Source organism: Anolis sagrei, chromosome 4 (genome assembly GCF_037176765.1).
Source record: "Anolis sagrei isolate rAnoSag1 chromosome 4, rAnoSag1.mat, whole genome shotgun sequence".
Classification (NCBI taxonomy): Eukaryota; Metazoa; Chordata; class Lepidosauria; order Squamata; family Dactyloidae; genus Anolis; species Anolis sagrei.
In genome coordinates, this window is record NC_090024.1 from 64,800,124 (window position 1) to 64,826,077 (window position 25,954).

General features: G+C 39.9%; 1 protein-coding gene across 2 annotated transcripts; it reads left to right on the top strand.

Moving 5' to 3' along the window:
• The first annotated feature begins 647 nt into the window (after positions 1-647).
• Positions 648-25,832, top strand: RALBP1 (ralA binding protein 1). Of its 2 annotated transcripts, none has more exons than XM_060775042.2 (10): positions 648-913; positions 7,449-7,745; positions 9,889-10,347; positions 12,665-13,014; positions 17,806-17,967; positions 19,007-19,138; positions 20,391-20,498; positions 21,027-21,148; positions 21,574-21,694; positions 23,081-25,832. In XM_060775042.2, exons 2-10 carry the CDS (start codon positions 7,502-7,504, stop codon positions 23,363-23,365), a joined length of 1,983 nt encoding a protein of 660 aa, XP_060631025.2. In that variant the 5' UTR covers positions 648-913; positions 7,449-7,501; the 3' UTR covers positions 23,366-25,832. The 2 variants fall into 2 exon arrangements, with proteins under 2 accessions (XP_060631025.2, XP_060631026.2); XM_060775043.2 differs by lacking the exon at positions 648-913 and adding an exon at positions 1,106-1,187.
• The last annotated feature ends 122 nt before the right edge of the window (positions 25,833-25,954 follow it).

Sequence of the window (25,954 nt, forward strand, 5' to 3'; positions counted from 1 at the left end):
ATTAAATATTTGGTAAATTACATTCAAGCAATAGCCACACTGTAGAACGGATGCAGCCTGGCATTACTTGAACATCTAGGACTCAAGGCTATAGAACCCTGGGAGTTGTAGTTTGTCATCAGCATTCTTTGGCAGAGAAGGAGACTTTAGACCTTTGAAAACTACAAACCTCACGATTCTACAGTATGGCAATTAAAGTGGTGTCAAATGACATTAAAACGTACCCTCTGCCATGTATACATTTCGACAGCTTACTTAGGAATAGACCCCACATATAATAATAATGAGCAAACCTGGGCCCTCCAGGTGCTTTGGACTTCAACTCCCACCATTCCTAACAGCCTCAGGCCCCTTCCAATGGAAGGGGCCTGAGGCTGTTAGGAATGGTGGGAGTTGAAGTCCAAAGCACCTTGGAGAGCCCAAGTTTGCCCCTGCCTATACTTATGGCTCCAACAGAAACCCCACTGCACTCCCTGCCTTGTTAAGACTTCCTTTCCCAAGATGCATCACAAGGGAGAAAGGGGGGGGCGGGGCGTAGGGCAACACGGAGCCACACTTCATTCGTTATGTAAGCATAGGAAGAGCAGGAGGAGGAAGTGCGCATGCGCACTTGTGCCCCCTCCAACCTTTTCTGGCCTCCTCTCGAAGGGCTCACTTCTCGGGTTCTTCCGACAGCTCCTCCCCACGCGCATGCGCCGCCTGATTCCGGCCTCTGCCCGGAAAAGCCGGAAGGAGTCCGCGCATGCGCCTCGGAGCCGCCGCCGCCGCCCCCTGCTCGCCTCGCGCCAGGCTTACTCCACAGGCGACGGCGGGATGGGGCCTGAAGGCGGGCCGCCCTGACGCCGGAAGGGAGCAGAGCCGTCCTGCGTCAGCGACGACGGGACCCCCGCCTCCTCCTCCTCTTCTTCCTCAGGTCGGTGCTAAGGCTCCCCACTTCCCCCCGCCGCTTTCTTTCCCACCGGGGTTTAAACCACTCCCTCCCCTCACTCCCACCCCCCCCCCCCCGAGAATGTGGGCGGCCGTTGATCCGCCGCTGAGGCGCCCCCTGTACTGCGCACGCGCAAGAGGAGGGCCTCGCGCCCTCTAGCGCCCTGGCGGGGAATTGAATCACTCTGAACCCCTCGCAGGGTTTCCATTCCAACTCTTGTCTTTTTCCCACCAACTTCCCAATGTCAGCTGGTTTCATGGTGAGTAGAACATGCAGTGATAATAAATGAAATTTACCAGCCTGCTTCTGTTTCGTAATACACCAATCCTGTTGCCTGCCAATAGGCAATAGTAGGGCTTCAAGGGGGTTAGGATGGCAGTGGTATTGGCCATCATCCCAGCAACCTGTATGTGAACAGAACTAGATGTATTTGGTAGATTTTGAAATTTTGGACAACGGGTATGATATTTTCGGTATGGTTTTTAGCGTTAGTCTCCTTTGGGAGAGAAGATACGTATTTTATATATATTTATTTTATTAATATTTATTTTATTAATATTTATTTATTTATTTATTTTATATATATATTTTATATATATATTTTATATATATATATATTTTATATATATATATAAAATATATATATAAAATAAATAAATTTTATATATATATATATTTTATATATATATATATATATATATATATATATATATATATATATATATATATATATAAAATATATATATATATAAAATTTATTTATTTTATATATATATTTTATATATATATATAAAATATATATATATATAAAATATATATATAAAATATATATATAAAATAAATAAATAAATAAATAAATAAATAAATAAATAAATAAATAAATAAATAAATAAATAAATAAATAAATAAATAAATAAATGTAATGTTCGTTTGTGGGATTAACATAACTCAAAAACCACTGGACGAATTCACACCAAATTTGGACACAATTCACCTATCAGGCCAACAAGTGACCATCACTCATAAAAACACAGCAGAAGGGACTTAAAAAGCCAAAAAAGCAAAAAGGAGAGACTTTAGACCTTAGAAAACTACAAACCTCACGATTCTACAGTATGGCAAGTAAAGTGGTGTCAAATGACATTGCTACAGCACATGCGCAAAAATGACTTCCCCAGCAAACAAAACACACAATAGCATATCCACACTCTCTTCTAGACTACAACTTCCAGCATCCCATAGACCAGGCCCTTTAGGAGAGGAGGATGATCCACATGCACTGCTTCCAAGATGCAAGCAAGATGCAAGCTTTCTTCACCTTGGATCTCAATCCCTGCATATTTCAAATTTTCTATTCCTGGACTGCAACCCCCAGCAATCCTCCAGATAGATTTGATAGAGATAGATAGGTAGGTAGATAGATCGATCAGGAGGACTGCTGGGAGTTGCAATCCAAGAATAAGTAGAGAAGGAAGAACTGGGAGAAAGAGAAAGGGAAAGAAAAGGGAGAGAAGGAAGGGAAGAGGAAGAGAAGAAAGGAAGGAAGGAAGGAAAGAAAAAGGAAGGGAGGAGAGAAAGAAAAAGGAGAGAAAGAGGGAGGGAAGGTTGGCCACAGTAACACGTGCCAGGTACAGCAAGTAATACATATAATAATAATAATAATAGGAGCCCCAGTGACTCAGTGAGTTAAACCGCTGAGCTGCTGAACTTGCTGATCAAAAGATTGTAGGTTCGAATCCAGGTAGCAGCATGAGCTCCCACTGTTAGCCCCAGCTTCTGCCTACCTAGCAGTTCAAAAACATGCAAATGTGAATAGATCAATAGGTACTGCTAAGGCGGGAAGATAACGGCGCTCCATGGAGTCATGCCGGCCACATGAACTTGGAGGTTTCTACGGACAACGCCGGCTCTTCAGCTTAGAAATTGAGATGAGCACCACCCCCCAGAGTTGGAAACTGTTAGATTTAATGTCAAAGAGAAAACTTTACTAATACCAAACTATGCAGAGAACAATATAATGACAAATTGACAACATGGAGAGAAGGAAAACGTACCAGAAAATCATGAGTCAGACACGACTGGACTTAATGTCAGGGGAAAATCTTTACCTTAATAATAATAATAATAATAATAATAATAATAATATACAACTTTCTGGATCCTATTGCCTTCTAGCCTACTTTCACAACTATTTTATTATTGTTATTGTTGCTGTTGTTATTATTATTATTTAATTGTCTCCTTCCACCATCTCCCCGAAGGGACTTGGAGCGGATCACAAAAGCGCTCAATAATATGATAACACAAAATCTAATAGGTATGTATTTTGTATAGATATGCTTTTTTGCAAGAGGCTTTAATATCACTCCATACTACAGGTGAAGGAGTGGGTTTATATCCATGAAAACACATACTAAAATAAAAACCAGATGTTGTCGCACTCTTCTTTTTCTCCCCTGCTTTCTTTTTGTGCTGCAAGAGACTGAGGGATCAACTACACCAGGTATGCACAAACTTTGGCCCTCCAGGTGTTTTGGACTCCCACAATTCCTAACAGCCTATTGGCTATTAGGAATTGTGGGAGTTAAAGTCCAAAACACCTTGAGGGTCGAAGTTTACCCATGCCTGATTTACACTGTGGAATGAATGCAGTTTGACACCACTTTAACTGCCATGGCTCAATGCTATGCAGACAGTGGTGTGGTAGTTTTACAAGGTCTTTCGCCTTCTCTACCAGAGACTGGTGGTGAAAAATACAAATCCCAAGATTCCATAGCTTTAAGCCATAGCAGTTAAATTGATGTCAGATTGCATTAATTCTATAGAATAGATCAGGCATCGGTAAACTTCAGCCTTCCAGGTGTTTTGAACTTCAACTTCCCGAAATTCCAGTCAGCTTACTGGCTGTTGTGGGACCCCTGCATCTAGAGCAGGGGTCCTAAGGCCCGAGGGCCGGATGTGGCCCTCCAAGGTCACTTACCCGGCCCTCGCTCAGGGTCAACCTAAGTGAAACGACTTGAAAGCACACAACAACAACAATCCTATCTCATCAGCCAAGAGCAGGCCCACACTTCCCAATGAAATACTAATAAATTTATATTTGTTAAAATTGTTCTTCATTTTAATTATTGTATTGTTTTTAAGTGTTTTTGCACTACAAATAAGATATGTGTAGTGTGCATAGGAATTCATTCATGCTTTTTCAAAGTTTGAGGTACTTTGACCTGGCCCTCTGTTCAAAAAGTTTGAGGACCCCTGATCTAGAGGGCCAAAGTTCATGATCTGATTCAACATGGTTCTTCAGCATTGGGCGCACAGTTACATGAGAATAAAGCCTCTTTGAATATACATCATCAGTGTACATTCAAGCCACCTCACCCAGTTTTATCTTCTTACTACTGATGCAAAAATAGATCTCTATCCTATGAACACAACACTTTTTGTTTAAAGGGTTAAAGCAGTGGTTCTCAACCTGTGGGCCCCCAGATGTTTTGGCCTTCAATTCCCAAACTTGCTGGGATTTCTGTGAGTTGTAGGCCAAAATACCTGGGGACCCACAGGTTGAGAACCACTGGGTTAAAGGATAATTAATTCATGTTCTTAATGAAGGCTCAAGTCACTGCACATCTGTACAAACTCTATGTATGCAAGGGACATTTGAACTTGCAGAGTGAAAAAGCTTGGTATAAATAAACCTAATAAGAATAATAACAACTGCACAGAAGACATCAGTGGCAGCTTATGTGGCTAGAAATGTGACATGCATTGTTTTTAATTCCTTGCATCAGTGCTGAGGTCTTCCCAGCATTCCAGGTGCAAACAAACAAAAAAACAAAATGGAAAACTTTTAAGCATTGCCTAGTAACTTTGACTCAGACATCTATTTGCCATCATTTATTGTTCTCAAAAATATTGAGGGAAACCATTGTTCTTCACTTGTTTTGTATGTCTGCCTGTGTGTAGGTGTATATTTGAATATGTACTAATACATATGTTATGGATAGACCCCTCTTGGCCTAGAATCTTGCTGTGATCTTCCCCTTAACTTCTGAGAACTCTTCATTTTATTTCACTTTGCTTCTCTGACTAGGAGTGTGAAAAAGACACAAAATAATACAGAGTGCTGGTGCTGCTGTTAATTACATAGTGGAGGTTAATGAACCTTATGTTTACCGGTTGAGTCATGTGGATGAAGTGAAATGGCTGATCATAGAAAAGAGGTGCTTAGGTTGTGAATTTCACAAGCGATTTGGAAGCAGCAAGGAGGAAGCACCTTCCCCAGTTCTCTTATTCTGTCCCTGTTTCTTCTTGCTTAAAATTCCCTACTTAGCATTTCTTAAGTAGGAAACACATATGTATACCCTGGCATGGTCAGGGCTGTGAAGATTTTGGAGGATTTCTAATTATAACCTATGATAGTTATATTTCATGACTACAAATCTCAAAATTCCCCATGCAGGATGTTCCTTACTTCAAATACAATAATATCTTCCTTCTTTTCTTTTTTTCTCTCTCTTGTATGATTTTGACACTTCTCCCTGATGTGGAAGCAAGTGCTTTGAAAGTTTATGTGATGTCTTTTGTGCATTTTTAGTTGGCCCAGTAATGGGCTCTACTTCACAGAGTAAAATGTGACGCAAAGTGAAATGTAAAATGCTGGTTAACGGTGAATTTTGGGGAAAATCCAATTTTTTTGACTGGGAAGTAACCATACATTTACCTGTGCCTATGGGCAATTGGCACAAGTAGGCAGAGGCATTGGCTCCTTCACGTCCCCCGTTTTGCCCCCAAAAGCTATAAAACTGCCTCCTTACCAAGGTGCAAGGCTTGCCTTAGGTCCGTGGTACTGTGAAACGATCCCCATACTATGTAAGGAATTCCCCCCATAGTATTGTTTGTCTGTGCATCATTTCTCAAATTTGCAGGTATTTTAACAATTCTGAAGAAACCTGAATGAACAGGTTTATTCCAGGTTAAAACGGATTATCCTAGTGTGTCACCCATTTTACCACTGGATCTTTTTTTGCTGATCCAAGCTGTTAATTAGGGAAGAAAGCAGATTGGTATCCCTTGTATCACTTCTGGTTTGTTCTACTCGTGTTGCCTTTGACTCTTCAATGGAGAACCTTTGTAAGACTATTATTAAGAACAGACACAGTGGTTCACATAGAAATTGTGAGTGATCATAATTTTCTTGCTTTGATGCTGGCTTTTGAAATGAAAACCTGTTCAACCAGTGTGTAGGTTACGCTTGATATACTTTTCAATTATGAAGACAGTGTACTTCATATAACCACAAATCACATGGAAAGCAGTGATTGCTCAGGCAAGAACTTCCAATGAGTTTTATAGCTTTGCTTAACAATATTCCATTACAGAAATAAACCGTTCTTGTGCAGGAAATTAACAGAGACTAACAACAACCTCTTGTTTTGTATTCAATATAAGAATTTTCCCTGCTTCAGAATTGATGTAAAGGATATGGTAAAATAGAGTAAGAAGCAGCAGAGTTTGGAAAGTTACTTTATTGAATTGGAAGTGCTTGGAGAAAATAATTTTTTAACATCAATCCTTCAGAAAACATGAGGGATGGTTGTAATTTAATATCTCAAATCTCAAGTATTATTTGGAAGTACTAATACCTATGGGAAAGGGCTGAAGCATATAAAATTGGTGGAAATTCCTGTGGTGTGTTTCCCTGTGTTGAGTGCAAGCAACTGTAGCCTTTTCATCCTACTAGTTTCACCAAAAATACAAGTTAAATTTCCTCCTTCTTTACAAAAGCTTTTATGAAATAGTTTTGACAGTTGAGTAAGCTTGGCCTTTTTATGGATTAAACTGCTTGGCAGAGATTTAATTGAGTAAGTTTGATGAGCAGATGCCTGTAAAATGCTTTCACAAATATATCAAGCTATTGCTATTTTCAACAAAGTGTAGGAAAAATATGTTGACTCTCTTTTCCACTTGCAAACTCTAAAGCAATAAAAAAAGGCAGCCATCAGTTCCAAATGCTGGTTGTGGACTGTGAATGTCAGTGTTATAACCTGCTAACAGATCCAAGACAGAGTATATTGCCATGCAAACCATCTCTCTGGTTCTGATACTGCTCGCCTTCACAAGACAGGACGCTCACTTTGTGCCCTTGCATAATTGTTGTTGACAGTGTGCTGCCAACAGAAGACAATACTTGTATTCAAACATGGGGCAAGCAAAACATGAGCAGACTGGTATGTCTGTGTTATCACATGCAGAAAGCTGAGAACCAAGGAGTTTGTGTAATCATATCTAATCCCCTGAAGAAATTGCACAAAGCTGTTTTTAAATCAATTCTCAAGACTTAAATTTTATTGCATAGTTGCAATACATTATCTGTTGCTAAACCTGAAACTGAATGTGTGTGCAAACAGTAGTCGTTTATTATTTGCAAACAAAGTTCACTGCACATAGTTTGGTACTTGAAAGCATCTACTTGCAAAGTAAGAGTATTTTGTATTGACACCATGTTTTCCTCTTTTTACAGGCATGATGGACAGGTAACAGGATCTTGTTTTGCTGTACCATCAGAGAGCAAGAATGACGGAGTGCTTTCTGCCTCCAACCAGCAGCCCAAGTGAGCACCGGAGGGTGGAGCATGGTGGGAGTCTTGCCCGGACCCCAAGCTCCGAAGAGATCAGCCCAACCAAATTTCCTGGTTTATACCGAACTGGCGAACCTTCACCACCTCATGACAACCTGCATGAACCTCCAGATATAGTGTCTGATGATGAGAAGGAACATGGGAAGAAGAAAGGAAAGTTTAAAAAGAAGGAGAAAAGAAGTAGGTAGTTTTCCCCATATGTATGGCAGTAATGTGCTTTTTATTATTTGCTGTGTGCATTTACAGACCCAGTGTCTGTGTGTCCGTATGCAAAAAGTGTTTGTGATGTATATAGAATAGATTTTCACTTAACCGGCACCCATGCTGATTGGTAGATACTGGATAAATGTAGTTTCCGGTTGCTTGAGAGTTACTATCAAAAATAGGCCTAATACTATATCCTATTCTATACTATAGTGTAAACTCTGTATTGATTTGGTATTAATATTTAAATACATAATTAAAAAACAAATAGGACTAACCTAACTTAATGTAACACAATTTTACTGTATTATGAAAAACAGCTTTGTGAATGCAGTATTATTTCTTTGATTTTTTTTTGCCTGTTGCTTGAATTCTGGTTAAGTGAGAGTCTACTATATCTTGATTTAGATTTCAGTATACACCATCAGTGTGAATGCTTTTAGTGCAAACATTTCTTCTTTAAAGGCTTACTATAAAAATCTACAGCAGGATTTGTCATGTGCTTAGTTAAAGGTACCTCACTTTCTTCTCCAGTTAGTTTCGAATTATAAACATGGGAAAGCTTTCATAACATCTACCACTTTCTCTAAACTATTAAAACAACTCATTGATATTTTTCAAAATTTAAAGCAGTAGCTTTCTTGTTTTACTTCTGGCTTCTGAAATTCTGGAGGTAATTCTGGAATCACGAGTTGTAAGAGAGTTAATATAGATCCCAAACTATGACTGTATGAAAGACAGTGACAGTATCTGGCACAACAGAGGCTTTAAATGTTTGCTGAGTAAAACAACAAACATGAAAACAAACGTGAAATTTAAAGCTCTCAATATCTTTTTGCATCCAGACATGTTTCTAAGAGGCTGTACCACAGTCATATATTTCATAGCTATATGTTATTTATTTCCATATCTACGGTCCACACAGACCTGTTATGCCCTCCTTCAGCTGCATGGCAACCACATTTGGAATCTCATCAGCACTATAGATTTTTCTCCACCCAGTTTAGATATTATGATCAGTAAACATATGTAAAATCTTTTCTGAGCCATCCCAGCCTTTGTCTTAACATAGGTATTCTAATTAAGGAAAGGTGTTGGTTTATTTGAATTGATGAATGTCTTGCTCTTGCCTACAGGAAAGGCAGGGTTTGTTGCAGAAGAAATGTAGTTCATTAGACACTTAAGTATTGGTTTCAGAGGCAGTAAAGTGCATGATAATTTGCAGCAAGAGCAAATATTTGTTTATGACTGTGGAATTAAAATCACATATGCTATTTGCATAACGCAGTGAATACAAATACAGTAGTTGACTATGTATAAGGATAGGACATCAAGTTGGAAAGTGGGTTTTTTTCCTTTATAGGAATTGTACCTGAGTGCAGGACATATTTATACATTGCAATATCTGGTTTTTAAAAAGAATGAGAAATAAGTGATTTTTGTAGTCTTTCATTATAGTAGTAGCTTTGAATAAGCAAGGACTGGGAATGAATCTTTTGTTTTTCAGCTTGGTTTTTAAAACTCTGTTTAAAAGGATATTGATATGAGACTGCAGTGTGTGTGTATGTGGCCAACCCTAGGAACATACACCTCTTTGAAATTGAGGAATAATCTAGATAATTCCCTTTATAAAGAGAAGCAGATCTTTCCCTTTCATGCAAGTCATCTCTTTACAGCATCAGTTTTGTGTTTATTTTGATATGACCTATTCCTAAGGAAACAGTTAACTGAAATCACCCAGACTAATTCCGGGCCTGTTTATTATAAAATAACCGCATGTAATTCAGCGAGACTTTGTTCAGGTCACCTCTGCCTAGGTCTGCATTGGACTTTGGAATGAATATAAACTTCATGATGCAATAAATATCTATATGCAACACTGGGCTATTAATTAAGTGATTCTGCTTGTGGATCACTACTGAAAAGTATGTACCTGCATGGATACATTATTTTTTCTGTGAAAAAATATCCATCAGAACTTGCTCTAAGACTTGATATTGTTTAATTATGCAAAAGGTAAAATGTAATATATTAATAAGTACTATATTAGTGCTTAGCATTACATGCATTTTTCTAGGTGGAGTCAGCACTTTGACAGTTTCCTCTTTTCTCCCAACAGCGGAAGGTTATGCAGCTTTCCAAGAAGACAGTTCTGGAGATGAAGCCGAAAGTCCCTCCAAGTTGAAGCGCTCCAAAGGGATTCATGTTTTCAAGAAGCCAAGTTTCTCCAAAAAGAAGGAAAAAGATTTTAAAATCAAAGAAAAACCAAAAGATGAAAAGCATAAGGAAGACAAGCACAAGGAGGAAAAGCACAAAGAGAAGAAATCGAAAGACTTAACAGCTGCAGATGTTGTCAAACAGTGGAAAGAGAAGAAGAAAAAGAAGAAGCCAACTCAAGAGACGGATGTCCCACCAGTGGATATTCCCAGCTATCGACCTGTGTTTGGAATCCCTTTGGCAGATGCCGCTGAAAGGACCATGCTGTATGATGGGATTCGTCTGCCTGCAGTTTTCCGGGAGTGTATTGATTACGTAGAGAAATATGGCATGAAATGTGAAGGCATCTACAGAGTTTCAGGTATAGTGCTTCTCCTCAGGGTAGATTTGCTTTACCTCCTGACTTTGTAGAACAATGACATTATATTATTCTCCATTTTCACTACATCTAAAACCTAGTATCTATAATTCCCTATAATTTTATTTGTGTCTGTGGTTTCTAAAATCAAATGTGGATTCATGGTTATCTCTAAATTTGACAGTGTAAGGATTACTGACACATAATAAGTATGAGATCAAGACTTGGCACCTTATATGGTTTTAATCTGTTTTATTGTTTATGTGTTTCAATTGCTCATATGTTTAATTGTTTTATAATTTGATGGGGTGTATTTTATTGTTATGTCCATGCGGCATTGAATTTTGCTGAGGTTTGTAAGCCTCCCTGACTCCCCTACGAGGTGAGAAAGGCAGGGTAAAAAAAGGAGTAAATAAAAAAAAATTATGACAGTTGGTGAAATTGATCCTATTTATTAAAACTGTATAAGAAATTCCTTTAGCTAACTCTTCAATGCTATCAGAAAGGATTTTCACAGATCCATTAAAGCTGTGTTTTTCTAGACTAGTCCTTTGTTTTTCAAGCAACTTCCTCAGTTATCTTCCAACTCCTTGATGAACAAAGTATTTAAAATACAGAGGTGGCATTGTTCAGTCTTTGTGATGAAAGGGAAAATTAACACATCCCAGTTTCCAAATGCATTCCTCAAACACTTCTGGAGTGTACTCTGGACTTCAGTGGCAAAAAGTTGATACAAGACTGTATGTCTGTGCAACCAGAATGTTAGGAAACCATTATTTTTTCCCTACTGTTATACTGCATGCTTGTATTTACATTAAGTAAAAACATACCATACGCTAATCATTAAAATGGTGGTTTTGTCAAGTGGCACAGTAGGGAGAATATATTCAAGTGCTCCCTCCAACTCCTTTATTTTGATTTTCTTCCAAGAGGAATTAATCCTCTTTAGATTGTATCTTGAGACACAAGGGAAATGTTGAAGAGCATTTTAGTTGGATTTGAAAAAAAACAATTTAGTAATGTCAAGATAATTAACAGTCACAGAAGTTGTGTGACCTCGGCCCACTTAAAGAAACAATTATTTGAGTCACTTGTTTAATTATACAACTGCATTTTGAATTGTGAATGCCACCTGAGAGACACATCATGCCAGCTATCTAAATTCAATGAACAAGTTGCTTTGTTAAAAAGTAAATGCAAATTCAGAGACAGAGCTGAAAGAAAGAAATGTTTTAAATTACATTGTTGCAAGTAAATATTCCAAGATACCTTGCATGTGAATATCATGTTTATGACACAGAGATGTGAAAACAGTTACCATATTTTTGTGGTATTGTATGTCACAGAACTCTGAAGAAGTTTAATAGTTCATTCACTCGTCAAGGACTCTTTGATATTTGATATTCCTAACCTTTTATCCTTTTAAATGTTGATCTGTGCTACTGCACAAGCACAATAGCAAAAGGGAATATAATAATAAGTTTTGAAAGATGGGCAATGCAAGCATAAGGAGTTGTATGGGCAACAGTCATTCTCATAGAAGAAAGCCGCTGTGTTTAGAACATCCTTTTGTAAATAATCCCATGATATTTACTAGGCTGCATTTTTCCATGCTGCTGAGACTAGAAGCCTGTCCTTCCGCACTGGAAGGAGGAATTGACTGTTTCGCTCTCTATGTCTCCAGCGCATGGATCCCTCTCTTGTGAGCTATCTCAAAGAAATCATTGTAGAAGATACCATGTATGCTGGAAGGATTGAATTTGTGTCCTTCTGAAAGGCATATTTAGTTAGCTATTCTACCAACTTCTTTCATATCAATTCTGATTGAAGTTGACATAGAGGCAACTTTTCTTGGCTAGATTTATACAGAGGAAGCTTGCGTTTTCCTTCCTTTAAGACAGAGAAGAGTTAGCTAATTTTTCCATGACTAAACAGAAATTTGAACCCTGATTTCCTGAAGTCCCAATTCAATTCTCAAACCACCACCATACCATCTCTTTCTTTCCACCACACACACTTTCATTCTTTGACTCCTATGATACTTACTTAAGAGCATATATCACTGAATTTGGTGAGACTTATTTCTTCGTAAATAATATTGTGCTGCTCAGTAAGATTTTAGTACATTTTATGTTTTCTTGGAATTAGATTTTTTTTAAGTATCATTCTTTTGGAACCTCTGTTGATACAGTGGGTTACATACATAAAAAGAAATGTAAATTAATTAGTTAAATAAATGATCACAAACCTGTTGTAAACTTGGCTGCTTTTTTTATTCTCAGAGGTTTTTTTAACAAAACCATTCTGAACATTTTTGAAGGCATTAAATCCAAGGTGGATGAACTAAAAGCAGCGTATGACCGGGAGGAATCCCCCAACCTAGAGGAGTATGAGCCCAACACTGTTGCCAGCTTGTTGAAGCAATATCTGCGTGAACTGCCTGAAAACTTGCTTACCAAAGAGCTGATGCCTCGCTTTGAAGACGCCTGCGGGAAGAGTTCAGAGGCTGAGAAGCTGCAGGAATGCCAGCGTCTCCTGAAAGAGCTACCAGAGTGCAACTTTCTCCTGATCTCCTGGCTGGTTGTGCACATGGACCATGTCATTACAAAGGAGCTGGAAACAAAAATGAATATCCAGAACATTTCCATCGTACTCAGTCCAACTGTTCAGGTACAGTACATGTGCCAGCCAACATGTTTGTTAATAGTAAGAATGCATGTTTACTGACTTCTTTGCCTATTAGACTTTTGGCAGAAAAGGCCTGCAACAACACATGACTCTGTGGAATTGAAACATCCCCCCAGTGCATGAATGCTAATACAGTATATGCTGCTCCCTTTGATAATCCAGTAGCAGAGTTGGTCCAAAGAACTGCTTTATTAATAATTTTAAAAGCCTTTGGCTACATATGCACAAGAAACCTATGCAAAAGACAAAGGCTATAAGTGCACTTACTCAAAACTAACCCATTTCATCACAATAGGATCTATCTCATTTAGATCCCACTGTTTTGGAAAAGTTTGGAATCTTAGGGTTTGTAGTCTGATGGTGCACTACAGCTGTCTAGATGAGAATTCTCAATAGCCCTTCCTAAACTGCAAATCCCAGGATGCCTTCAGATGGACTCCTATTACTTAAATTGGAATGATTGATCTATAATTGTGTATTGTGAACAGGCCACAGTGTAAGATAACTGTAATCTGGAAAGGAGAGAGCTTAGTCGTTTTTAAATACCTGTCTACGTCTGTGGTATTCTCTGTCACGCTTGGTTATTATGTGCTTTCAAGTTCTTTTCAACATATGGCAACCCTAAGGCAACCCTTAGCGTTTGTTGTTTCTAAGGTATTGAATAATTGCCTATGTGTAAAGCCGCCTTAGGGGTTGAGAAGGACGGGGTATAAATATGATAAGTAAATAAATAAGCCCCACCACAGGGTTTTCCTGGCAAGATTTGTTTAGAGGCCATTTTTGTTTTGCTCATGTGTAAGTTGAGGGCAGGTTTGGAGGCCAAAATTACAGATTTTGATATCATCTGTGAATTTATTTATTTATTTTTATTTGGTATGCTTGTATACCGCTAATATCTCAGCCTGTGCGGCGACTCATTGCGGTTTACAACATATTAAAATATACAATTCACTTTAAGCATATAAGATTAAAATTAAGAAAATATATAAAAACATACAAAGTATTGGGCCACCAATACAGATCGGGACATCTCATAGTTAAAATCGTAGTCCAATTCGTTATCCTTGATTGCAATCCATGGTCAGACAGACATCACGTCGAGATCAATTGAAGACTTGCTCGAATATCCAAGTTTTTAGTTTTTTCCTAAATGCCATTAGCGAGGTGGCTGATCTTAATTCAGTAGGGAGGGCATTCCAAAGCCGGGGGGCCACCACAGAAAAAGCCCTATCTCTCGTTCCCACAAGCCGCACCTGTGAAGCAGGTGGGATAGAGAGAAGGGCTTCTCCTGAAGATCTTAGGGTCCTGGTGGGCTGATAGGCCGAGATACGTTCGGATAGGTATGTAGGGCCAGAACCGTTTAGGGCTTTAAAGGTCAAAACCAGCACTTTGAATTGGGCTCGGTAGCTAATCGGTAGCCAGTGGAGCTGGTACAGCAGAGGAGTTGTGTGCTCCCTGCGCCCAGCCCCTGTTAATACCATGGCTGCCGCCCGTTGGACTAGTTGGAGCTTCCGGGCCGTCTTCAAAGGCAACCCCACGTAGAGAGCGTTGCAGTAGTCAAGACGGGATGTAACCAGAGCGTGGACTACCGTGGCCAAGTCAGACTTCCCAAGGTACGGTCGCAGTTGGCGCACGAGACTTAACTGTGCGAATGCTCCCCTGGTCACCGCCGAAACCTGGGGCTCCAGGCTCAGCGATGAGTCCAGGATCACACCCAAACTGCGAACCTGTGTCTTCAGGGGGAGTGCGACCCCGTCTAACACAGGCTGTAACCCTATACCCTGTTCGGCCTTGCGACTGACCAGGAGCACCTCTGTCTTGTCTGGATTCAATTTCAATTTGTTCGCCCCCATCCAGACCGTCACAGCGGCCAAGCACCGGTTCAGGACTTCGACAGCCTCCTTAGTAGCGGGTGGGAAGGAGTGACAGAGTTGGACATCATCTGCGTACAGATGACACCGCACCCCGAAACTCCGGATGATCTCACCCAGCGGCTTCATGTAGATGTTAAACAACATGGGGGACAGTATTGAACCCTGCGGAACCCCACAAGACAAAGGTTGTGGGGTAGAGCAGGAGTCCCCCAGTGACACCTTCTGAGACCGACCCTCGAGGAATGACCGGAGCCACCGCAGAGCAGTACCTCCGAGACCCATTCCCGCGAGGCGTCCCAGAAGGATACCGTGGTCGACGGTATCGAAGGCCGCTGAGAGGTCGAGTAGCACCAACAGGGACACACTCCCCCTGTCGAGCTCCCGACGGAGATCATCCACTAAGGCGACCAAGGCTGTCTCGGTACCATGTCCCGGCCTAAAGCCAGACTGTGCCGGATCTAGATAATCCGTGTCTACCAAGAATGCCTGGAGTTGTGAGGCCACCACACGTTCCATGACTTTGCCCAAAAAGGGAAGATTGGAAACAGGCCGATAGTTTACCAATTGAGTGGGGTCTAGTGATGGCTTCTTCAACAGCGGTTTTATCACAGCTTGCTTTAAGCTGGCTGGAAAAATGCCTTCCCGAAGGGAGGCATTAACCACCACCTTAACCCACTCGGCCAATCCCCCTCTGGCCTCCTTTAGAAGCCAGGATGGGCAGGGGTCTAGGATGCATGTGGTAGCTCTCATTCCTCCAAGTACCTTGTCCACATCCTCAGTTTGAACCAATTGAAATGAATCCATCAAAATCGGACAAGCAGATGCTCGTGTTACATCCTCAGAGACTGCCGTTAATGCGGCGTCCAGACCAGAGCGGATCAAAGCGACTTTGTCTGCGAAGAACCGAGCAAAAGCTTCACAGCGAGCAGCCGAGTCATCAGGGCACCCATCATGTTCATTTGGGATCATGTTCATTTGGGATCAGCACTGGAACATGGCAAAGCACATGAAATGAGAACAAAGCAAGAGTTTCCATGGAAATGATGTGGTTTCCTCTCTCAAGGGAGTAATTGTTTACCTTCCACCCAGCTGTGTTTCAGCATTTTGTAAAGTGCTTCAGCACTAGAGATGTCCTGACAAGCACTTTACATTTTTTGGTCTCAGATTTGAAGCCTGCATGGGATTTATTATGATCAACTGGAGTAGATGTGCTTATTCCAGATTTTCTGGTTTAATGCACACTGTAGTGCACAATAGGATGATAGAACCGCCCAATGTTCTCACTCCACTTAGAAAAGTACTGTATAGTACTGTGAATAGGTTAACTCAGGTTTTGGGGGCAATATTTTGATTAAAATGTTTAATAATCATTATCATCATCATCTTTATTTGTACTCCATCACCATCTCCCCAAAGGGACTCGGGGCAGCTAACATGAGACCAAGCCCAAAATTACAGTACAGCAAAATAAAATACAAAGAAGCAAAAATACCATCAAAATAAATACATGAAATAACAAAATAAAGTAAACAGTTAAAAATAACATGATAAAGAAAAAGAACACAGTGGGCAGGCCAAATGTACTAGGATAAAATTGATAAAACACTGGATGAGATAAGTAGTGGGAGAATGTATTTCTGAGGGAGGAGCTCAAAAGGAACGAACAATGGGGTTAGACCTTCATTAAGTGCAGGGGGAAAGTGCATCATGAAAACTGAAATTGTAGTTGGAACAGAAAAAAAAAATGCAATATATGTTGACTCGCCAAAGGCACATTGGAAGAGCCAAGTTTTTAGGTCTTTCTTAAAAGGTACCAGGGTAGAGGCTTGCCTGATCTCACTAGGTAGTGAGTTCCAAAGCTGAGGGGCCACAACAGAGAAGGCTTTCTCCCTCGTCCCCGCAAGTTGTACTTGTGATAAAGGTGGGGGTGAAAGGAGGTCCTCCCCATAGGATCAGAGAGATCGTGCCGGTTTATGGTAGGATATGCGGTCACGAAGGTAGGCAGGTCCCAAACCGTTCAGGGCTTTGTAGGTGATAACCTGGTGCACCTTGAATTGGGACCAGAAGATGAACGTCAACCAGTGGAGCCCCTTAAACAAGGGGGTAGACCGCTTCCTGTAATTTGCTCCCGTTAGCAGTCTGGCTGCCGAACGTTGGACCAATTGAAGTTTCCGGTCTGTCTTCAAGGGTAGCCCCACGTAGAGTGCATTGCAATAGTTCAATCTAGAGGTAACTAGACCTATACTTAAGTATATACTGTAAATGACAATGTTAGAAATAAGAAGGAAAAAGCTGACAGGCATCTTGAAAGTTTCCTGTTTTGATTTACCCCTACTGTGGAATCGTACAAAATGGCCACTTTATTTTTGGCCTGATCAGAGAGTGTTTGTCCACTTGTCATGTGCAGTTGAACCCCCCCCCCCCCCCAAGTGAACAGAAATATTTCAGATCATTTGAACTATACTCTTGGAGGGGATATACTGCAGAAGGCTACATGCAGAGCACTTCAGGTCAAATCAGAAGCTACAGTGGGGAAAACATATGCCTCTTAAAATGGCTTGCTCCAAGTTTAATTGAATTAAAATTTCTTTGCAGTCTTCAAATGTTACTTGATGAGACCTCAAGCTCGAACAGGATACCATAATCGATTAAGGAATTAGACCTTTACACCTGAGGAAATGTATTTCCATCAGAAGTTGTTCATACAACCAATTTGTTGTAACTTATTTCCCGAGTTATTTCCCATTTCACATAAATGAGTAATACAGCAGTGTCACTAAAAAGTTCAAACAGTAAAGAAAATATTTGTACCTTTTATTTGACACTTAAAATATAGTTGTTGGCACAGTATTTGAACGTTCCTCCTTAAAGTGCTGTTGTCATTGTTATCTCTCACCAGATCAGCAACCGTGTCTTGTACATGTTTTTCACTCATGTCCAAGAATTCTTTGGAAATGCAGTTCTAAAACCAGTGACAAAACCACTTCGCTGGTCTAACATGGCTACAATGCCAGCATTGCCAGAAACACCAGAAAGCATCAAAGAAGAAATTAGAAGACAGGTTGGTCATTCCTTAAATTGATTAGTACAATTATGGACTTGCTAGGTGTTTTTTTTTAATTTTTGTGTCATTTATTTAAGGAGCAATAGATTTATCCTAAGAAGTTTAAAGACAATTTGGATTTTAGAAAATAAAGATCTGAAGCTCATTTCTGCTCCAAAAAGCATGGAATGTTTTAAGTTAAGGCTTAACTTCACTTACTTACAATCTAGCTGCCCTGTACCAGGATTTTTCCTTGATCCTTCAACACTAACTGTATTTCTCTGCAGATTTGGAGCAATACCAGAAATTTGAGAGACAAATTCCACAAATGATTTTGGTTTTATAGGGAACAAGTTTTAGTTCTAATGAAAAATGTGAGACACCTTCACTACAGGGCTTCTCCTGCACCATCTATTTTAAAATGAGTGGTGGAGGAAACTTCAAGGCCTGATTACTGGATAAGTAAGAATAAAAAATAAGAATGATGAATTCTGGTTTCCAAAGACATTGTGATCTCTGTATACTTTGAACCTCTTCTTGAAAAGAAAGAAGCTTTAAAAGCACAATTCAAAAAACTGTTTTAATTAAAATATGGCAAAAATAGAATTTACTTCATTTGAGTAAAAAGAAAAGTGTCTTCAATAAATTGAATGGAAGGTGTGCAAAAGAAAAATGACTTCGTTGATTGTGTTTTTGAAGTAAATTTGATTGAATGAATTGAACATCTATAAATCCACCCTCAAATTATTTTTTCTATATTTCCTATTGAGGTTACATCTGTTTCAAAATGTCTACCACATGCATTTTTCAGAGACATTGTCTCCAAGGTTTCCACAAGTAAAATATTTTTCCTAGTGTTACACATGTTGTGGAATCATGAAGTAGGAGAAAGGAGCAGATTTTTCTGGTCTTTTGAACTATCACATACGATCATTGAAGTTCCATGAGATCTAATTCTGTTGTTGAAGTAGGTGTATTCCATGGAAAAGTGAGAGGAGTGTTTCTAAGGCCAACAAGGTGAATGAAAAAGTTAAATACGGTATATATGTTTTACCAGGAGTTCCTTTTGAACTGTTTGCACCGAGACCTTCAGGTGGGGATCAAAGATTTATCCAAAGAGGAGAGATTGTGGGAAGTGCAGAGAATTTTGACTGCTCTTAAAAGGAAACTGAGAGAAGCTAAAAGACAAGTAAGTCTCTGTATTACTCTTTTGTTGCCAGACAGGAAGAAATGTTTCAAGTCAGAGCAGCACATGTGCTTATGCTTCACCTTGCATCAGGCATAAGAAATGTAAAGCCATGAAATAGCACCAGCTGTTGGCAAGGGTTAAATTGAGAGCCATTGCAGTGTATTTGACTGGGACTTGGAAGCGCTAGGTTCAATGTGATGAGACTACATTGTGAAGGAGGAAGGCTGCACTTACCATTGAGTACTTACTAAAAGAAAAGCAGTGTGTACATATGCAAGTTTAACAATACAGATGGTAGCAAAGAAGAAAAGAGTTGGATGCCATCATGTTCTGTCATATATTAATACTGGAATTTTAATTGTTTGTATGTTTGTTTTGGATTGTTCATTCAAGAATGTTGGGCAAGTGGGCTTACTAACAAAATACCCCCCTCATAAATGTACAGCAGCATGACCCAGCAACAGTAGTCAAAAGTGATAAAAAGAACAAAAACACACAGACCAATGTTATCTCTTCCTTAGGAGGCTTTTATTTATAGCAAAATAATATGGTTGTACTATTTACAAGAACAAGGTTTCCATAACACGAACAAAGTTCTTTACACTTCCTTCTTTGCTTCCATTCTGGGCTTCTTTCTCATGCAGATAAACAACTTCACTCTCACAAAGTTACACAGGAGCTTCACACAATAGCTTTTTACACTCAGCCTTCACACAGTATCTTCCTCTCACACAAGCTTCTCACACCGAGGCCTACTAACACTAAGGCCTTTCTCCCACTGAGACCTCTCACAGACTGAGGGCAACTAGGCTACAGGCACGCCTGCTTATATTGAACTGCAGCTTTTGCTGAATCCTTACATCCATTTAACCCTTTCAGCGCTTGACTCGCATTTTTGTAATTGAAAATACCTAGTTAATTTTTAATATTTCTGACAAAGAATTCATTAAACAGCAATTGTCCTCTAAAAATTGTACTTGCAAAAACAATTTTTCAAATCTCCAATAATTTACTGCCCCCAAAATTAAATGTAGATGTACCTGTTTAGCTGCTATTTGTTCTAGAAAGGGCTGTCAATGATGGATCTTATCAGCTAATGCTGCTCAATGAAGTTTGAAATAACCTCAGATCTTTCTTGATATAGTTACTGACTTTAAAAAAAACCCTGTGTGCTGCTTAAATTATCTTTGTTTTAATTATACAATTCTGTATGGTAGCAGCCATTAATCAATGGGTTTTTTTTTTGATACAGGAGTGTGAAACAAAGATTGCACGAGAGATTGCCAGCCTTTCAAAGGAGGATGTTTCCAAAGAAGAAATGAATGAAAATGAAGAAGTTATTAATATTCTTCTCGCTCAGGTAGCCATTGTCATTGATCATCCAGTATGTCCCCAGTTCCACAGGATACATTCCTGTACTGACCATTCAAACAGGAAACTGAATAATAGTGAACAATTTCTGCTAGAAATTACCACAGAGTCACCTTAGAGGACCTAGAACATTCTTAGAGGAGTTTAAAAAAACAGTTGTGTGCATTCAAGAGGCTAAGACTCAGAAGAAGAAATAATAATGCTTTGTAAAAGTTCTGGCTGCATTAAATACATAAAAGAACAAACAGCACAAGGAACTTCCTCATATGTCAAATGAGTACCTTCCATTAGGAAAATACCCAGTGAGTTGTCTTTGTCCAGCAGGAAATCATAGTTTCTTCTCTTTAGAGCAAGAACCTGTCCATCTCTTCACTTCATACTCTTTTTATCCACTCTGCATCACAAACTCTGTTATGTGTTTTCAGTCAAGTAAGAAAGTAATGAGCAGGTGACTGAATGTAGTGTAATGTTATTTGTAGGCAGGACTTGCACAAGTATTCTTAATTGCCTTCTACAGGAGAATGAGATTTTGACAGAGCAAGAAGAACTGTTGGCGATGGAACAGTTTTTGCGCCGACAAATTGCCACTGAGAAGGAAGAGATAGATCGTCTTAGAGCAGAAATAGCAGAAATGCAAAGGTAAGAAGATCTCTGCCTTGCCCAAGTTTCAGAATTTTAAAATAACATTTTAAAAACAATAATTCAGACTCTTATTCCACTGGATCCCAAGGATGATTACCACATAGCCTTGGTCTGTGTCTGCTGCTTAATTTCTAACACATTGCACTTCAGTTTGAACCTACCTATAATTTAATAATTCTTAATAGTCCCACGTGCAGTTGATTGGAGGCCTCTTGTGTTTTGTGGGTCTGCAAGTTAACCCTAACTCCTGGACTAAATGAAATTAGCTTCTTGAAAAGGAAACCACCTTTCTTTATTACCTGAAAGTGTATGAAGTCACACTTCTGCATATCTGTACTTCAGTATGTTCAGTTGTGTGATGCATTTTGTGAAGATTCTCAAAGGACAGACCAGACCAAGAAATGTTTTCTTCTGCCTTTTAGTCGCCAGCACGGTCGAAGTGAAACTGAAGAATATTCTTCTGAGAGTGAAAGTGAGAGTGAGGATGAGGAGGAGCTGCAGATAATCCTGGAAGATTTGCAAAGGCAGAATGAAGAACTGGAGGTGAGAATGCAGTCTTGACACATGTTATCCATTGAACTTTGTCTACAGTGGGAAAGGCCAGAAAATGGGGATTGGCAACCTAGTGACTTCTTGTGTTTTGGAGTGAAACTTATTATACTACTACTATTATTATTATTATTATACTACATTTCTACTCTGCCTTCTCACCCCAATGGGAGACCCAGGGAGGCTTACAGACCATGGCATACAATGCCGCATTACACATATAATAACACACATGACATATCAATTTAAACAATTAACATATTAATTTAAACATACAGTAATAAGCGTAACATATCAGTTGAACAATTCAAATATAAATACAATCAAAAAGCTTAAAAGTAAACATTCAATCCCAACTGAAGTGGGCTGATGACATATCAATTAAACAATCAAACAATTCAAATAGAAATACAATAAAACAGCTTAAAAGTAAAAATTCAATCCCAATTGAAGTAGGCTTCTTTTGCCAGAAGCAGCAGGCAACAGGCGAGGTGGGGGAAACCCAAAACAAGCACCTGCACAGGTGTTCTAATGTCCGGATGATGGGTGGCGTAGCCGTTAAAGTAACCACGTGGTGAGGCCCTGCCATGGAGGCACCCCATGCAGGGGTTTCAGCAGCCAGCAGCCAGGCAATGGGTGGTGTGGCTGTTAAAGTAGCCACGCGGTAAGGCTGCAGGGGCCATGTTCTCTCTTTGGAGACTGCTGGGTCAGCTGGTTGGAATGAGGGTGTAGCTGCAAGTCTCATGAGTAAGCCCAGGGCTGAGCAGGCACCAAAGCTGGATGGCAAATACTCCTGCAGCAGGGCCCAACAAAGCTCTCCCAGTCCTCTAAGTCAGTCCTTTTATGTTCTCCCCTTGGAGGCTGCTTGGTCAGCTGGCTGGAATGGGGGTGTGGCTGCAGGTCTCTTCATGGGTAAGCCTAAGGCTGAGCAGACAGCAAACTCCCATGATTCCCAGCCTTTGGCCCTACTGCCTTTGGATTGTGCTAGTTTGGATGGTTTGGAGAACAACTTGACTGCCTTTTTTGCATTGGGCATGATCGGAATTTACTGTAAACATTAAAATTGCTGAATAAGCTGACTGTTATTAAAAACATCCCTAGAGTATTTTCTAGTAGATATAAGAGTTTTAATATTTCAATTCAAGGATGGATGCAGGAGAGTCTTTGTATTACTGTTTAATCTACTGTTGTCATACATACCCTGTTCCTTCTGTCACTGAATTATTCATTACTATTTTTTTCATGCTCACACAAATTTATTTTATTTCCCTTCCAAGGAATAGTAGCCCTGAATGATATCCTACTAATGATTTATTAGCCCCATAAGCAGCTGTTCGTAACTGAAGTGATCCCCCCCTCTCCTTTTTGTGTTGGATAAAGATTAAGAACAACCATCTGAACCAAGCGATTCATGAGGAGCGAGAGGCCATCATTGAATTGCGAGTGCAGCTTCGGCTCTTGCAGATGCAGCGAGCCAAATCGGAGCAGCAGGTGCAGGAAGAAGAGGAGGTTGAGAAACGGGGGAGCGTGTCTCAGCCGCTGCCGCCACAGCCACCGAGGGATACTGTCCCAGAGACAAAGGCAGCAGCCAAAGAGCAGCCAAAGGCAGCCAAGGAGCCTGTGAAGCCATCGCCAAGCAAGGACAGAAAGGAAACACCAATTTGATTGGATTCCTAAGGTATTCAGGATACCACCTGGGCAAAGCCAGGACTGTGCAGCTTACTGTAAATCTGAGGCTTTGTATATTCTGTAAATATATTTTGTCTTTTACAGCCAGGAGACATTTTGTCTCCTTGTGGCTTTTGCCTCTCAGGCTCAGGTTCCTTGGAAAGACAAAGCAAACTGAGACGGGGCAGGAGCGTGCGTGTGCAGCACAGCAGTTACTTAGCCATGTCAGACACTCTTCAGGTCACCTTCAATGATTTAGCAATGCTAGTTACTCACTCCAGAGCAGTTGTGGAAATTCTCTCAGGCATTTTCTGCTCAGGGCTGCTTCATACATGGTTTTTCACTGTGCAGATGCGAGGGAAAGGGCATTCCCAGCCTTGAGGTTAGCAGCCATTGGCAACTAGGAATTCTTACAAGGTGAGTGAATGACCTTGACAGGGAGGTAGGATGGATGGAGCAAGCACTTTGTCCTTCCTCTACCATTGTGTCCATGGTAGCAATGCAGGAGGGACAGCCTTCTTCTCCAAGCCCAGTGTGGAAGTCAGGCAGGCCAGCCAGGGGAAGGGCAGGTCACTCTTTTCTCTGCCTGTTCATGTCATGGAGGGCTTTTGGAAAAAAACAGCCCACTAAGAGGTTAGAACCAAGATTCTATTTCTTTCAATTTAATGTGGAATGCAAGTTACTAGGCCCTTAGTAGCCTAACTACTTTTGTAGACTACCCTACAAAACTGTGCATATCCATTATATGCAGACTGTGCTAGTGTGCAGTTTTTGGTGAGCATCCTTAAGAGGCTATACTTGCAGCATCTGAATCCGAATGTATGTACCTATGATTTGTCATGGTCATCCTTTCCCTTGTAGAGGTAAAACGTGTGTAGTAGTTAGTGGCTAAGAATTGGGCATTCCTATCCATAATTATACTGCCTGCTTTGGGAATTTCTTTTGCTCCTTTTTTCTTGCTATTTCCGCTTCTATTCACCCTTGCTTGTGCCTTTTGGTAACAGAGGAGCTTTATAAAATAGATTTATCATGAGCATTAAATGTGTCCTGATCTGTTGGATCTTCAAGTGCAAACGTGTTCTCTTTCCCATTTGACATTTTGAAAGGTCAATGAAATGACACGTAAAACTAAGGTGGAGCAGTTGTCAAGTGTATCCCTACAAATGAAAGTTGTCCACAAATCTCTTGGCAATGCTCTTAATTATCAGATTCACCGAAGAGTGTCAATAAATTAGCCATGAGACTATAAGCACTATATAAGTATATAGAAGACAGTCTATTAATGTGTTTCATTTTTAAAAGTAAATCCTCCATTAGTTTAACATCTTTGGGTAATACTTTGGTGACTGTCCTCCAAAAGCCTGGGGTGAACAAGACCTTAGAGGGCAACCAAGCTTGGGAGGGATTGGAAACTCTCTTTTTTGTGCTGTTTTGAAGGTGCCAAGCATACTTCTAGTGTCCAGAAGAACAGCAGAACTCCAGCTTTCCATCCTATATTGGAGCTGAAGTGACTTTATGGGAATTCATAACTTTTCACTGTAGCATGTACTTCTGAGGAACATTTAAATTCTGGGAGAGCACCTCAGGATTGCCCAGAGGCTTTCCTATGTTTTCACATATTTGGGGATGCCTAAGAGGTACCATATGGGGAAAAGAATGGCCAGCCGCAGTCATTTGATGCTTGTGATGACCTGTGTACTATTTCAAAGTGTGGCTGCTGGGACAAGCCCTCACCGCAAGCTCTGGAGGAACATGGTGGCTTGCCTTGCTTTCTAGGAGGCAGAGGTGACAATGAACCATTGTGACAATTTTTCTGATTTTTCTGGATTATTGCGCCTGGAGGCTCATTACATCATGCTTATGGACACCATAAGCATGTAGTACAGGTTTCTGTATACAACAGTTTATTCAGACAATCTCAAAAAACGGCCAAGGATTCCTGAGCAGGTTTCAGCTACCTTGTCCTTACTTTTGCCATTTTTGTTTTTCAGAGACAGATTTTTACATACTTAACTCTCACAGAAATAGTTATCTCAGTAATAATGAACAGAATTCCACAGGTGCTTATAGCTTATTTCATTTCTAACCTAAATATTTATTTGTTGTAGGGGTTATTTTCTTTGCCTATTGCACTGGGGGAAATCATGGGCCGCAATTTAATTTTTGTACAAATAATGCTTTGAGATGTTGCAGAGAACAGCCTATTGTTTTGTCTTGAATCTTGAAGAAAAAAATTATGGAGATGGTCAGACACTTGTATTCAAGAAGCATTTTCTTGGCCTGTTACATAGATTTTATATATTCTGGCAGTATTAAAACCTTTTGTTTTAAATTCACACTAATTTCTATTTGATTGTTAAACATTTATGTAATCAATGTTCCTCAAGCAAGTCACTTGCTGTCAGTTAACTTCTGTTTTGTCAAGACCATGTTAATCAAGTAAATAAATTCAACAGCATCTGTACATTCTTTTATTTCAATGCAGAAAACTCACAAAAAATACTATTTGATCAAGTGGTAAGAGGGTGGAATTGGGTGCCTGGATTTGCTCTATTGCTTTAAAGCCATTTGCTTTTCTTTCTTTCT

Bases quoted from the DNA above. Each gene is read 5' to 3' on its own strand.
- RALBP1 (XM_060775042.2), top strand. From the start codon at position 7,502: ATGACGGAGTGCTTTCTGCCTCCAACCAGCAGCCCAAGTGAGCACCGG. The intron at 13,015-17,805 runs GTACAGTACATG...ATCTCTCACCAG, and splicing joins TACTCAGTCCAACTGTTCAG to ATCAGCAACCGTGTCTTGTA. The intron at 20,499-21,026 runs GTAGCCATTGTC...TGCCTTCTACAG, and splicing joins TTAATATTCTTCTCGCTCAG to GAGAATGAGATTTTGACAGA.